Source organism: Lissotriton helveticus, chromosome 4_1, assembly GCF_964261635.1.
Source record: "Lissotriton helveticus chromosome 4_1, aLisHel1.1, whole genome shotgun sequence".
Taxonomy (NCBI): Eukaryota; Metazoa; Chordata; class Amphibia; order Caudata; family Salamandridae; genus Lissotriton; species Lissotriton helveticus.
In genome coordinates this window covers 135,112,532-135,128,968 of record NC_136063.1, presented here as the reverse complement: position 1 = coordinate 135,128,968, position 16,437 = coordinate 135,112,532, and the positions used below count along the sequence as shown (strand labels likewise).

The window sequence follows — 16,437 nt, the reverse complement described above, 5'->3', positions numbered from 1 at the left end:
GTCGACAAGTCCCCGCTCTCCGAATTCCGTCACACGCCCGCCTATTTGAAGTCTCTCGTTCCCCTAGTTTGTTCCTAATTTGGCCTTGCTCCATCCCCCTTTTTCCTCTGACCTACCCTATGGACTGTCTTGAACGCTCTTCTTCCATCGGAACTTTCTGACAATCACCTCAAAGGACACGGGGCGAAAAGGACCTTTCCGACCAGAAACGCGAGGAAAGGGTCGTGCCCTGCAACGCAGAACTTAGAACAGAGCCGGACTTGTAGCTCCACCGCCGGTGCTCAACAGCGCCAACGAAAGACCACAAAGAACAATGAGAACTCGTAAACTTCGAACATTTGACATCCTCAAACCACCGTTTTTTTCTACGCCTCATTTCTCTCCCAGCCACCATTGTATTGATCCTGCTCCAATCCGAATCCGAAATATGTATTAACCTGCCAGTTTATGTTATGATATGTACTTGCTGCTCGCCGTTTTTTGTATTTCATTCCTATGACTTTCCTGCTGAACAAATTTATCAAAGTTCATCAAATAGGTGCACCTCCTAAAAACTAGAAACCTCAAAATGTATTGTTTACAACTCTTTATCTTGGGTTTCCTACCGTTTTCTCTCTCATGCCCACCACAATAGACCCGAGTAGAAAATGAACCAACAAGATGTCTTGAATATGTTAAAGGAGGGACTGTGGAAAATTAGTGCGTTTTGGTGAACATTATCTGCGCCATCTTGCCTCTTCCCCTGATGCCACACTTTTGTCGTGCGCGCCCGCCATTTTAAGATGCCCCGATCAGAACCAACCCTTTTGCATGCCGCTGGCCCCTGACATAGCCCTTTGCCTTCGCTAAGCCTGCCCGCTGACCACCCCCCTGCTTGCACCTGCCTGGAGTCATAAACCCTTCTTCGGCGCTGCTCTGCCCCCGGCCCTCATCCTGTTCCCAGCGCGACACCTCCCTGCTTTCCTTTCATGATCTCCGGCCCTTAGATGCAAACCCCCTTTTTCCCCGTGTGCCCGTTTTGTCCTCCCCGTTCCCAAGCCGACACCCAGCTCTGCCGATACCACCCTCGCCCCTCCCCGTACAATAGAAAGCTTCCCCCATCAAAGAAATCCCCGGGTTGATCAAAGCCCCCACCCCATGAGATCCAATCAAACTCCCCACATTCTGTGACTCGGCGGATTATCCAGCTGCGCGATGCTCATCACCTGTTGTGATTAGGGTGGGGATTTCAACTGTAAATGTGTGTGGGAACGGGCCCCAAAGGGGGATTCCGGGTATGTCTTTCCGTATATCAAAGCTTTGTCACATATATGTAAACTGCAATAAAACCATAAAACACTGTATATAAGGGGCCAGGCCTCAAACGTAAGTTAGAGCACCTCAGAACGATACCTTCTGTCCGTTTCGTTGTGTTCTCCTCCGGAGAGAATAAAAAACCTTGTTTCCTGCTTTCTAGTCTCCAGCGCCTGCCTCTTCATTGATTTAAATAACTAGAGGGTCACAGAGGCAATACCGCCGGGCAAATATCGATTGTCCCCGACCCGATTGAAACTGTTTTTACAATTTTAGGTCTGGCATAGGGACCACATTAACTATTTTCTAGCCTCTAGTGATTTTGAAAAACAACACATTAAAACGATACATACATATAGTAGACTGGGCGCCCTTGCTCGGTTGGAGTGCAATTCATAATTTGGATCAGCCCACAAACAGCATACACAGAATCGAACCCCCCCTTCCTTTAGCCATTGGCTCTGTCTTTAGCATCATGTCCATTGTGGTTCAGTACACAGGACAGCCATCGCTCTTTGGAGCAGCAGGGGTATTTTGCCCGTTTACGTTTGCACAGCGCCTAGGTATGGGCGAAGCCCCCTGCAACTGTGATGCTGCCCCACACAATGGACCTCTAGGGAACACTTATAAGCCACAGGCAATAGGTAGACAGCAATGTGGTCCTCGCACGTGGAACACAGCTTAAAAGCTGCATTTATCGTGCTCGGAGCCGGAGAAGCATCTGAAGCGGGCTACGGAACCACGTGCCATCTGAGCTGCACTTTTGTCGCTGACTTCAGGAAGTGAAATTTGGACTGAGCGAACGCTCTTTGAGCAAAACCAAACAGCCCACCCCATTGGTGGTAGACCTTCTCTGCTGCAGAAGAGGAGCCTGGGCAACTTTCTGGCTCCTCCAACTCACCCCTCACCCTGGACCGCTGGAGTGTTGCACAGCAGAGCCACCAACATCAGTGAAAGGTGACTACTGCCGGTAGAGCTGGGCTGTGTTCCTGGCCAACCACTGCTTCGGAGTGTGAGGTTTGCACAGTAAACATGGGTGCTTTGCCTTGCTTCATTTCTTGTTTATCTTCATGGTGGCTAATTGCAGCGTTTGCAAGCAATAGACGCCTGCATAAGGTCTGCTTTGATAGTGCTTGTTATTTTAGCTCAATGAATTTGGGACTTTCAGTTTAATGTTTCCCCATGGTTAGAAATGACTCTGGGCTAAGCCACGCGTTTTCAGTCAAGCAGCTAGGGCTCTTAGCACCCATGCGCAATGTGGGGTCAGAGCCCTGTTTACCTTATCAGTTTTCTTATAGAAGTTCCTAAGGACCATATAGAAGGAAAACGGAAGAGACAATGGGTCATTTGAAAGCTGGAAAGGAAGCACATGGTAACAAGTGCTCCATGGCTCAAGGGTGAAGGAATGCAAAGCCCATGACTTTAAACCAAAGCCTAGGGTCTAAAGGAAGTCTAGGATCTATAGGAAGTCTAAGATCTATAGGAAGTCTACGACCTATAGGAAGTCTAGGATCTATAGGAAGTCTAGGATCTATAGGAAAGAGGATCTGAGAATTAAGAAGACTGACATCCCTGGCATTGGGTTCAACTTGAAACTCCACTCCCTTTCAACAGATCTTCCAGCAACCTCGTCTGGGAGAAGTGGAGTCAGGGCAGGATTGGCTTTACGGCTCATGCCCATAGTGGTGCACCCATAATCCCTCCATCATCTTTCTGGTACACCTTTTCCCTCCTACTTTGCGCTATTCGAAGAAGGTCCTCCAACCACCTTGTTTCCCAAGCTCTTTATGTTTTCAGTCTTGGAGGGAGGTCTTGCTCTTTGCACATCCTGTGTGTGTGCTTTCTTTTTCACAGGTGATGGCCCTGATTTCCTTTGCTTTTTTAAAGGGGAGCCCCTGTTCACCTCCAATTCTCTCCATATCTGTGTTTTGCTTTCCCTGCCCAGCCGTACCACTAGGTATATTCAATCTACGGGCCTAACAGGGCAGTGAAATGCCTTCATAGAGTGAATAAGCTCTCCATATGCTCAAGGGATGCCTGATAGAGAGGGAGCTGAATGACAGACCCTCATGGTGTCACTAGGTGGAAGGAAGGGACAACTGATTGGGACAATGGTGCGGTCTTGTTTTTAAATGAAAGGGCCCCCTTTTGTCGTTCACTCTTATTTCAGCAATCTTGTGTTTTAGTGGCTCTATTTGTACCTGAGACATAAGCTGGTTGCTTGGACATACTGTGCGGTAGATTTGCCATATGTAGGCGGAGAGCAAGTAGGGATGTTGACCATGTCAGAGTCATGCATAAAAGCCAGTTAACCACAGCTGGTAGGTCCTTCTTCAGATGCTTTTGCTGTGCATGGTGGCATGATGCTTGTTCAGCATGTGTTTCATCTGGGTAGGCCAGTTGTCACCCCAGGAATCTTATCATGATCGGTTTCTAAACCTGATCACCATTTCAGGGTGTGAGACCCACCTTGATTTGAGGGAAAAGAAGACTTAGCAGAGCAGGCGAGATGTTTTTGGAAAGACTGCTCCTCTTGAAGCTTAGAAAGGGAATCTTGGGAAAGACGGGAAGTATCTCACCCTACCCTGGCCTCACCTGTCCACTAGGCCCTCTATCATAGACCTTAATGTTGCTGGATCAGGGTACCTTCCCTGTGGTACAGCCACACAGGTGACTACAAGAGCCTGTCTAGGGTATAAAATCAAAGTTAAGAAGTGGGCCCATTCTTCTTAGACTTTGAAGATAGTGGAGTGACAGATTGGCAGTGGATCCAGCCCAGTCCTGTGACTTCACCATGCTAAAGGCAAACACTGCTTCAAAAGAGGAACTACTTTGCCTTGTATTCCGAGATATACCCAAAGTTTTGTTCATGTTTACGTCAGAAGCTTCTAGTTCTATAGTCAACCAATAAACTACAGCTTCAAAAAATCAAGAAGAAAGCAACCCAAGAGCTGCCAGAAATATGCCAGCTACAGCTCCTTACCTGAGTTAGGGACCTGATAGGGCGGCACATCGCCTCGTTGGCCACCCGAATAAAGCCCATCGCTACTTCCTCCGCTGTCAGCTTGTGCTTGGTGGCTGGGCTAGGGGTGTCTTGGGCTTGTCCATCTAGGAAAGAGTTCACCTTCTCTGTGAGCTGGCTGAAGGTCTTCATGGTATCTTCCTTGGACAGTGGCTGGTCTTCCGAGGGGCCAAAGATCTTTGGGAAGAATTCTGGCAGCAGGCGGCCAAGGCAGAGATTGGCATCCGTGACAGTCAGAGGACCCCCTAAAATGAAAAACTGTAGAGGTAAGATATCACAATCTAACCTCATGGGGTGGTCACAATGCGCTGTCTCACGTTCCTTGTGGAAATTCTTTTAGAGTCAACCAGTCAAAACTACAAAAATAAATGAAAATATATGGGAAGCTAATTCAGGCCTCAAGAAATCTACTCACCCACTTACTATGGTGAGAGAGATTTCATCAGGGCGAGATATTTTTAGAACCTAATGGCCCAGTCTGGTGAGAGAGCTGGAGATAGGAAAGAACAAGTGCTCTATTCATTCAGAAAGCAAATGAACACTAAAGATGTCTTTAAATCTTGTTTTGATCTTGTCACATTTGCTGAACGTTGAAAGATAGAAGTCGAATGTCAGTTTTTGTCTCCCAAATCTATAAATTGCTGCTATTTTAATCTGGAGACTGATGATTACAAAATCCTGAATGTCTTCAGTTAGAGAAAGAAAAGTAAAGTGAACTGTGACAGTCGTGCTGAGGTACAGGAGTGTGAAATGGAAGGCTACTGTAGGGTGTCAGTTTTTTTCAAAGACACACAATATTTAAATAGCTTGCAAATGAATGTACAAATATTTTTAAATATATTGAAGTAGTTAGGAAATGGCTTTTTGTAATTCATATGTATGAATAGAAAAAAGGATTTTAATTGGATCAAAAGAAATCAGAACAATGTAATTGGTGATGTGAAAATGACAAAAATTTCTTGACAAACACTGTCCACACATTACAGTTTGTACGCTATATAGTTTTATCACTAATAATGCATATCAGTAGAACGTTTGTGGCTGTTTAAATGGAAATGTGCTGTCTGTAAATGGCAGTGCTCTACCACATCATGTTTCAGTAATATAGGGCCAGATGTAGGTAATTCTAATTTACCGATTCTTAAATACCGAATTTTACCGATTCGGTAGTTATGAATCGGTAAAATAGAAGGTGGGAGATGTAGGTAATTTTTAAATTTGATTTACCGAATCGGTAACATTCGGTATTTACCGATTCGGTAAATACCGAATCGGTATTGCCCATTGATTCCTATGGGCTGTGAAGGCCATAGGAATCAATGGGAAATACCGATTTGGTATTTAATCAGTAAATACCGAATCCTGCAAGGGTGCAGGGGGTGTCACTTTGACACCCTCTAGCACCCCAAATACAGGCATGTGTGACATGTGGCACACATACATGCTCTAAGGGCATGTCTGTGTGTCACATGTTATGTTATGTTATGTTATGTTATTATGTCTCTTTTATAGCGCACGGCTACCCCGAGGGGTGTCCCGGCGCTTTGGCAAAGAGAACTGAGGAAGAAAACAAAACACAACTACTCGCAGAGGCCAAAAGAAAATCATGCGGAAAAAAGCCAAGTCTTTAGCTCCTTACGAAAGGAAAGGAGACTGTTGGTTTTCCTTAAGGAAACAGGAAGGTCATTCCAGCATCGTGGGGCCAAGTAACGGAAGGAGCGACCTCCGATCCGGGCGAGTCTGATAGGGGGAACAGCGGCACAGGTGTGCATGCACAGATGTGCATGCACACCTGAATTCGGTATTTTACCACACAATAGGATTGGGCGGTAAAATACCAACTCTTAGGGGCCTGTGGCACTCTTAGGAGTGTCACCTACATTTGGATTTAACGAATCGGTAAAATTACCGATTTGGTATTTTACAGAATCGGTAAATTTACCGATTCTGTAAAATAATGGCCCCTACATCTCAAAAGCCAAATACCGGTCGGTAACGGCCGAAATCGGCCATTACCGACCGGTATTTGGCTACCTACATCTGGCCCATAGTTATTAAGAGTTAGAGTTTTAAACGTGAACCAAAAAATATTCTTGCCCTTGTTATGATGACAATCCTATTAGTGAACTAATAGGCAAGTGAGGGGTCATGTGTACCCTATATGTGGGCTATAGTTTAATTACACGTGGAGCAAACGTTTTGTCTATTAAATTAAAAAAGAAGAGTTTTTGTACTGCAGACATGCTGAACTCACATATTTGCAAGTGCGCTCATATGGAATACTGAAGAAAAAGGTGACTGAAATAAACTCAATGCCTAGGACAGTACAATTTGAGATTAGTTTACAGGTCAAGCGCATCACAGTTAGGTCAAGTAGATTATTGAAGTCACTAGACCTGCAAGTCTGGTAACATTTAGAGGCCTGAATTTTAGATCCCAGAGAAGATTTCAAACATATTAGGGAGTGGGGATCATCGTGACTAGTCCTTCATACTAGTAGTATTGGACTGGAGCAGTACTGGAGAACTAAAGGTGCGATGTGTAGCAGCAGCCAGCGGTGTTCTAAGACTAGTTCTGGTGTCTGCTTGAACTGATGCAGCACTCTGGCCTTGCAGGTCACCTCACGCCTGCCTTTGTTTCTGCTCTAATACAATATTGTACCTTGACTAGTCCAGGAAGTCTCCACCAACTTTGGTTTGTGGTCAACATGTTGACAAACTGAACACATATTGTGTACAAAGCATTACTTAGATACCACTGTGCCAGTGTATCACTGCTGTGATTCAGTGTGTTTATTGGACATATTTGTTTACACTCCTTTTGTTCACTGCACAACTATATGTATCTTGCCAATGACCTCATACATATGGATTTATTTTAGGCCTTCATGTTCTGTAAATGTTGACATGAATTGTTTGTGAATAGTTTTCCTAATGGAATATTGTTTGTTTTTCTGCACACTGCAAAAACGACATGATGTTTCATTAGTAATGTATTTCACGCTGATTTGCTTCTCTTGCATTCAAATTCACCATAGAAACAAGGTTCCAGCACCCTCAGGGAGCAAGAAAAGAGGTGCAACCACTGCTAATGGCCTCCCTAAGGTTATATGTCCAATACCAATGTAAACAATATCAACCAGCACTTAATCGGCCAACAATTACTGACTGCGAGTATTGTCATTAACTTACAAATACATAAGGATAGTATAGATTTACTATTCTTAAACTCTTGTTTACATCCCTTGACAATTTCCCAATTTCCCAATATTGTGGAGCCCGTGTAAGCGCATGTGTATATTTCTAGAACACTTTCCCCTAAAACCTTGCTCAGTTGTATCATGAACCATGGAATGTGTCCAGGTCAACCAGGGTCTCAACACAGTGCAAATGGTTCCAAAATAGCCTGGGCCAATGCCTAAGAGGAGCCTGGGGACCTGTGATGGCCATTATGCACTTTATGGTCAATAAAAAGAGCAAGTGAGTCTGTGATGCTGCTTCATAAGAGGGACCAATCACCGCCTGGTGATCACGGTGTGGTGGTTATCTCCAAGCACCTTGTTTTAGATGAGGGTAACATAAAATGCTCAGGGTGTCAGTTTTTTCAAAGACACAACATTTAAATAGCTTGAACTGTACAAATATTTTAAAATACATTTCGGTAGTTAGGAAAGGACTTTTTTTGCAATTTAAGTGTGTGATAGAAACAAAGATTTAATCGGATCAAAACAAATCAGAACACTTTACCTGGTGATGTCCAAATGACAAATACTTGCTGAAACCCAATATCCACACGTTATAGTTCGAACGCTATATAGTTATATCGTCTCCCGTCCAAGTGAACGGAGACGTTTGTAAGACACTGCTGCCATTTCAAGAGGTCCAGTCCAGCTTATAAAGGGCACACTTTGTTTTACTTTTCCTGATGGAGATATTGGCTTATGGAATGTGGAGAAAAGATAGCTTCCCACAAGGACACACCAGCACATCCTTGCCGCCAAATGACGTAAATGCGTACAGAAGACACAGGATAGTTTTGAAGGTTTTTTCTGACCAAGTACTGCACAGACCTTTCACTCTGTTTGGTGATCAACAACCAACACCATAATAAGATCTCTCACTCAATTCATACACCATCCAGTAGGCCTGGTTCATCCTGGAGAACAACACTTTTTTAAGCATTTATACTTGTTTATTTATTACTTCTACATGCATTATTGCTTGATCTAACAATCATTTGACAACCCTCCATCACAGAACTCTCAGCACAACCCTTCGTCCCTGCAATCTGTTCACAATGGCCTCCTCTTGAACCTGTTTCAATGTGCGTGGTCCTGAATTGTAGCTCGGTGCTCCTGCCCCAGTTCAGCGTTCAGCGCTCTGTTGCTTGCTAGCTAGGTTCACGCTTTACAAATACTGACACAAATATACATACACGAAGAAATAAGTGTGTCCTTACCCTTTCTATAGCAGGTCGGGCCAGGATGAGCACCAGCCGACTCCGGACCAACCACAAATAAACCCGATCTGGAAAGGAAAAGACAAAAAGTTCTTACCATCAACGAAGAATGTTTGTACTCCCTGGATTAGCTCTGCCCAGAGTTTCTGGCCCACAACACCTATGTCAGCATTCACTCCTCCGTTGTTCCTGTCTGACCCAGAACAGACAATGCTATGTGTGGTAAAGATTCAAGGATTGAGCGGAAAGAGCCTACATCTGACCACCTCATATTAAGGTTTCTCAACTCTCTGGTTGGACCAAGGAAGGGGAAGCTGAGTTAAAACAACACTAAGCAAGAAAAAGGCGGGCACCTGTTTCACAAAAAATGAAAAAGCAGGTGTCGATGTAGACAGTTTGAATCCCTACAAATTCTCAATCGGTTCTCTGATTGCTTGAGAATCTTGCTGATCCTCAAATTAATCTCAGACCTACTCAAATGGATACTAATTCCCTAAAAACTTGATGGAAGAGTTTTAAATTCCAATGAAATTGATACCATTTAGGCGATCCATCTCCGATGTGGCTACAAACGAGCTACGATATATTGAAAATGGAGAACATTTTTAACAGAACTTCAAAAAAGAAAAGAAAGGGTATCGGGCTTAGGTTTGTGCGATATGTAATTAATTCATATTACAAAAAGAGGGCTCTCCACAGGATGAATGCAGGGCAACAGAATGCTTCCTCTCTGACCACCATAAGAGCTGTTTCTGACGCTAACCAATGCTTGTTAGAGCTTGCCAGAGCTGGGCTGGTCAAAAGGAAACCCACAGCAGGTTGGCATTCTTGGGGGCTGATTTCAGACTGGAGTGGGTTCAGGGATCCCCCTTTATATATCCCCCTGAAAGAAAACTTAGGAGAGCAGGGCATTTATGATTTACTGCGAGGGGGAATCAATGGTACGGAAATATACTTTAAAACCTATCACTTTTTGCCAAGATACTTGTAATAATCTCTAAAAGTGAATATTTGGCCTCATTCATCCCCGAAAACGTTTTTTGGTAAAATCCACCTTATCTGCCTTCGGAGAGCTTCTTTGATGCCCTGGGTAAAATACATATAGTTCCTTTCAAAATATGTTCTTCAGTGACTTTTAGCTCCCAGTCCTGTCCCGTCTTTGTGTATGCCATGTGTCCTATATGATCTGACTGCATTCAAATGACATTTAAAAGGTCAATGGGAATAAGAAGAGGGCTTCTATTTGGCCTCCCTTACCCAACACTGAGCCTTGTCTCGCCCTAGAGTTCTGGTACGATGGAAAGGTCTATTGTTGAGATGGTAAGCATCCTAACATTTCTTCAGTGCGGGAGCTTTATATTACCCTGTTCAATACATAAGTGGCTGCAATAGGAAATAGTCAGAAATAATCCCTGTAATGGCTGATTTTCAGACTGTTCTAGATGCTCCCACCTAAGTACACCTCCCTGCCCTGTGCTATGAAGATGGATGTTATGGGCTGAATTCTCAGACCCTCTAGATCCCACTACTGATGTTTAAAGCTTGAATTTCCCAATGGTTAAACACTCTTCTATTGTGAACTCACAGGTGAATGTGACTTCTATGATGGTTGTGGAACCTTCGATTACTATACTGTGCCTCTGCTCCCACAGTGGTGAAAGTGGATGCTATAGACTATTCGACAATATTACAGATATTTCTAGCACACGCTTCTACATGATCGAATACACGTTTATTTGGGTGGTCTACATAAAAACAACCGGTACACCTACCTGAAGAAGAGCATGGACCCTCCTCCTGCTGCTACAGTGTTCACATCCAGCTGTGGTGCCTGGATGCTGATTCCAGCAGTTGTGGCTTCGAAGACATGCTCGTACTCACCAGCATAGCGGCTGACATCTGTTGATGTACCTGATTTAGGCGAAGGAAGAGGTGTGATCAAAATACATTATACACTGGATTCAATTCCCACTTTTTCATATCAATGCTTCTCACATCTTTTCAGAGAATGTTTAAAAAGTCTTTAACTTAAAATTCACTTCTATTTGTCATGAGACTATAATGACTTAAAAACAGTCTTTCTGTTCAACAAAAATGTATTATTTTCTGTGTATGTGAATGGAAAGAAAGTAGAAGCATTTAAGGCTTGATTTAGATATTGGCAGATGGGATTTACTCCATCAGGGCACCCAGTAAATGTAGGAATGCCCTCTGGTCCAGAGTGCATCTCTTGCATTAGCAGGAACCTCCATTATGGCGGTTTCTGCCAATGCACGTAGGGGCATATTTACAAGGGAAGTAGCGAAGTGAGGCGTTAGCCTTCCTGGCATAACGCCTCCCTCAGCCACTTCAGAAACGCAGGACTGCACCACATTTACAAAACTATGGTGCAGTCCTGTGTTCCCCACTGCGCTGGTGCTACATTTAGCAGCCTAGCACCAACTAAGGCACCCTTGCAAGATAGTGCAAGGTTGTCTGCGTACAGGGGAAGATTGTTTGTGTACGGCAAGGTCCCCCTTCCTGCACATAAACAATCTTTAAATGCCAATTTGTAAATTCTATGTGTGCTGCTTAATGCAGCACACATAGAAGATGCAGAAAAAAATGATTGTTTATGTGCAGGAGCTGGAACCTTCCTGTATGTAAACAATCATTGGCCTTTTGCTGTTTTCATGTGGTCTGTACAATGCAGCACACATGAAAACAGCAAAAACGAGGAGAAATTTAAAATTTCTCCTCGCCTTCACCAGGTTAAGACCAGGTTTTCCCTGGTCTTAATTCTGGGGCTGCCTCCTATTTACTCCTCCCCTGTAAACAGGAGGCGCAGCAGAATCAATGGGTGTTGCCGTGGAACGCCCACCGCAGCACCCATTGCCCTCCCCCTTTCAAGGTAAGTCCAGCTTGAAAGGGGTCCTTATTTACAGGGCAGCGTTAAGCCACATTAAGTGGTTTATCCCTGCCTGTTGATGATATGCATGAATAATGTAGAGCCGCAGCATATCGCTGATGTTTACACTCTGCTATTGACTTTACCTTATGCTGTTGGCGATGTGCATGGATAATCTAGAGCCGCCCCATATCGCTGATGTTTACACTCTACTTTTGGTGATGTTCAGGGAAAATTAAGAGCTGTTGCAACTCTCTGATGTTTACACTCTGCTATTGACGTTACCTTATGTTGTTCTACAGTAATTCTTTGCTTCACAATTTGATATGCATGGAGTTCTGTGCCTTCTCTGGGTCATGCATACATTACTTTCGAGCTCAAGGGATCAAAAGGGTGCAAACTCGACAGTTGGCTTTGCTAATACTTGATTTATTTCTAAACTATTAAGGCGATCTCTCAAAAACAACTATGATCTGTGTGTGTATGTATATATATATATATATATATATATATATATATATATATCTATATATATATATGTGTGTGTGTGTGTGTGTGTAAGTGTAATTAGGGCTTAATATGCCCTTGCTATTTGTTGGATTCAGCTATATACATAAGAATGATTGTTTCTCCATTTATTTTGGTAAATCTTGGATCCCAAGGCTCTACGATTTACTTACCGCTATATAAAGTGCTGTTATGGCCCATTGGCCCAGTTCTCGCAAAGTAAAACCTCAAATTAATACATAAATCACATCTGAAAGGCAGCAGAGTAATTGTTGGGCTTTCTCGTAGCCATCAGAGTTCCCTTGACCAAAGCAGTGAGCCCTCATTCAAGTAGTAAGCTAGATCTTGGGATCTCACCTCCCATATCAAAACCAATCACAGGCTTCCCATCCTCCGGGCGGTATGTGGTGACAGCATATCCCACCACACCCCCCGCCGGACCAGAGAGTACCGCACGGGAGCCGCTGAAGTTCTCCATGGGCGTCAGCCCACCATCAGACCGCATGAAGAGCACCCGCACACCCTTCAGGAGGGATAAGGGAACAAAAAAACATGGATTAGTACAAGGCACAGACTTAGTTAAATGCTTGTACAGAGCAACATTCATGGTATTAGAGGGTGTGTGTGTGTGTGGCAACATTCAGGTTATTAAGAGGAGGGTCGGTGTGTGTTGGGGTGTCCGTATGCGTGTGTGTGTGTGAGTGAGAGTTTTCAGCAATATAGTACCAGAAGCTCACCATACAGTAAACAACAAGATTAAACAACCTATTTCCAAAGTGCATGTGGCCATCTACTAACTAAGGAAAAGCACATGTCCACAAAACATTAAAAAAGAAGTCAGGCATGATCTGGACAGTCTTTAGAAGTACAGTCTTTTCTCTTGGTCCATAATGGACGAACAGATAGATTTTTCAAACTATTTTGCGAATTTCACGCGTTCTTTCTCAATCTACGAATGTGTATTGGCATTTATTGAAAGAAAAGGAACTTTCTGAGTCCATCTGCTCCACTGCAAGGTCAGTGATGTAGGTGAAAGCATTATCATGAGACGATGAAGTATAGGAGTGGATGAGAAATGAAGCAGAAAACAACACGAATAACAAATGCACACCGCTATTGTCCCCATGGCCTACATGAGGATCACAAGGGATACAAATTAAGAAACACTCTCCAAATCACAGCTTCTCTTTGTGCTGTACATTTGTAGTTGTGTTGTGTGTTTGGTGCTATGCTGGAGTTCAGTTTGGTGATGTGTTGTGTTTTTTCTTGTGTGTGGAGGTGTGTTCGATATTGTGACTGGTATTTGTCTGTGTTGTGATCAGTGTTCTTTAGTGTTGGCTGCTGTGATATGTTTTGTGTGGTGTAGTGTCTAGTGTAGTATGCATGATTTAATTTCAACACATATTTCCTAGATGTTGTGGATAATTATGTAAGAAACAGCAGTGTTCAAACTTAGGCCTTAATTGGATGATGTTTGATAGGTTCTGTATTGCTTAATTCATTGATGATCTTCTCATCGTTTTGTGCTCAGATTGGCAAATAATGGTAAAATATAATGCTTCTTTATTTATTAACCACAGACTTAAGGTACCTTAAATAGTTATGAGAATGTGTTAAATCTATCAGCTTATCACGTGACTTACACCTAATGCGTGCGTAGCACGGGACTCTCCTTGAGTCTTTGATTTTCCACAAGACCAAAAACTACCCCTTCCCAGAGACCAGGCAGGTTTTTGTTTCAATGGAAAGTTTGGTCCAGAGCTCACTCAAGTCAGGGTGTGACTGAGTCAAAACTTTCTTCAGCATCAATAAGTGGAATGATACATAACCTGTAAGTTCTACTTAAGCTTTCCTTAATTTAATCAGTTTTATGGTCGTTTCCATCCTTTGCCTGGTGGAGATTGTCTTGATGTTAGGGAACAGCATAACACACTCCCTGATGGTTCAATGACACTCGTGTGCAATATATCAATTGATCATGGTGCTAAATCCAACTTTGCAAAATCTGGTAGAGATTCAATTCTCAGGGATAGTTGGTTGGGGGGGTTCAATCTCTAATACAGGTTAGAGCGGCCGGCATTGGATGTTCGGTGTGTCCCTGGCCCTCCAGGGGTAGATGGCTCACTTCCAATAAGACCAGTTCAAGAGGGTCTTCATCTGAAGAACCACGTTTTTAGATTTTTCCGGAATTATGGCAGCTTGAGACATCCTGTGAGTTCCACATCCAGAGAATTCAACAAGTAATTGCGGTACTGTTTGATGTCTCTCACCCCAGAATGCATCTACTAAAATCAGGTCTGTGGAGCGATGAGGCGCGCATGGGCCTAAGCGGGTGTTATAAGCATCAGGTTTCGTTAGGTACTCTGGACATGATCAGCAAAGACTTTATGGAAGCCAGAGCAGTGGCTTTAGAGCAGAGGGTATGTGGTCATATCCTTCGTTCTGCGGATCCTTCACTAGAGGGGAAATGTGCTGTAAAATACCAGGGAGAGATGCTGCAGTGGCACAGGTTGTGCATGTGCCTTTTCTCTCTTTGTGTGCATATTTGTAACTGTTTGCTTAATTACACTAGTCCATGCAGATCTGCATGGACAATTATCAGTGATATCACCTATCAAAATAGGGATGGAACTAAAGGTCCAGAAAAACAATCAATTCACCCATATACTCTGGTACAGTTTTGATAGACACCTCACCTGTAGCTGATCCTTAAATCCAGTACAGAATCCATCGAGATATCTACGGATGCAAGGGGTGAGGTAGGCGTCCGCACAGGCCGTGTAACCCCGGGGCACAATGCGGACCATGGGCATCACCTCTGAGGATAGCGACACATGATGGAAGCCCATTGTCCGAGCCAGCACCCCAATCTGGAGCTCATGTTTGGACCATCTGTCAGAGAGGGTAGAGGAACAGGTTGAGTGTAAGAGGTAGGACATGGCTCAGCAGTGAAAACAGAAACGACTGGTCTCGAATAAGAAACTACTAGGGAACACTTCTCGCAAAAGGACATCCTCATTCACACAGTCGACTTGACGAAAGTCAATTCATAATGTGTACAATATAGGAAAACCCCTTCCGCCACTTACTCAGGCACTATGACCTTACATCTAAGTAACGTGAGGCAAGCCAGTAAAATTCCTTCTATTATAGAAACCTTTGCAAATCTCCCGACTGGCCCACCTCATTCCAATGAATCCCACAAGCTCACTCTGCTCTTCTTTCTGACTCTTCTACCACAGCTCCTTCTAGATATCTTAACCTTAACCTCAAAATCTAAATCACTTCATGTGCTCCAAACCACCCACAAACTTTCAAATCTCTTTCTCTTTCTTCTAGGGTTCTCATCTGAGCCAAAGGCAAGCATGTTTTATCCATCTACGTCCCAACCACGCTTAGTACCAAGGACCCCGGCCTTGCTCAACCACTCCTGTGATCTACACTTCCATGGAGCTTTATGCTGTTAGACTCACAGCTAAATTGTGTAATCCTGGCGGTTCTCTATGCTAGTCTTCAACTCTAAATGCCTACCTTGTGCCCCTGTTGCCTTACCATACTCCTCACACAGGCTGCGATGACCATTGGACCCTGCAGTTGTGACTCCACCTAGGGGCTATCTAATCAATGTTAGGTCTCTTTCAAAAAAACAGATGGATATATTTGAGTTTATCTCTACATATCAGCTAGATACCATCTTCTCCATGGAGGAGTGGCTGCACAAGGCTCTGCCACTGATCTGGCAGCTGCTATTCCACCTAATTATTCCATTCTGCATCTTGACCGTCAAGATAAAAGTGGTGTGGAACTGTCATTACCTATAGACCAATTTTTAATTTTACTCTAATGGACACTACTAGCTTTCAGCATAGGTTATGTTCTTTTAACATACTTTTAACTCTACCATCAGTTATTAAAGTGCTCTTACCAATTGGTCAATGAGACCCAAATCTCAATTCTCTAGTGCCCTTTCTGAATTTCTGTCCCCGTTTATTTTAAACTCATCTAACTTTTTTATCCTGGTGCACCTTAACCTGTACCCCCAAAAAATATATGGCTTCCTCTACAATTGAGGTGCCTTCTGTGCTCAACCTCTCGTCGATTTAAATGCACCCACCTGTGCAGCTGGTCACATGCTGATCCCTGTCTTCACCAGTATTGACAAGGTTGTCACTTACACTCCATTTCCATTAATTTTCTCTGACCATTTAGCTGGCCCTCTCCAACTCCCATTCCTGCACATGAAATCCCTCCTGACTCTAAACCTTTGCCT

At 43.7% G+C, this 16,437-nt stretch overlaps 1 protein-coding gene across 2 annotated transcripts in view; it reads right to left on the bottom strand.

Annotated features, from left to right (window-relative positions):
- Positions 1-16,437, bottom strand: part of OPLAH (5-oxoprolinase, ATP-hydrolysing) — a 270,496-nt gene that overhangs the window by 105,775 nt on the left and 148,284 nt on the right. For both annotated transcript variants that reach the window (XM_078686543.1, XM_078686544.1), the window contains exons 6-10: positions 14,864-15,059; positions 12,525-12,690; positions 10,546-10,684; positions 8,774-8,841; positions 4,277-4,560 (exon numbers count right to left, since the gene is read on the bottom strand). In XM_078686543.1, the coding sequence (XP_078542669.1) occupies positions 4,277-4,560; positions 8,774-8,841; positions 10,546-10,684; positions 12,525-12,690; positions 14,864-15,059 (853 nt within the window). The remainder of the gene's footprint in view (positions 1-4,276; positions 4,561-8,773; positions 8,842-10,545; positions 10,685-12,524; positions 12,691-14,863; positions 15,060-16,437) is intronic.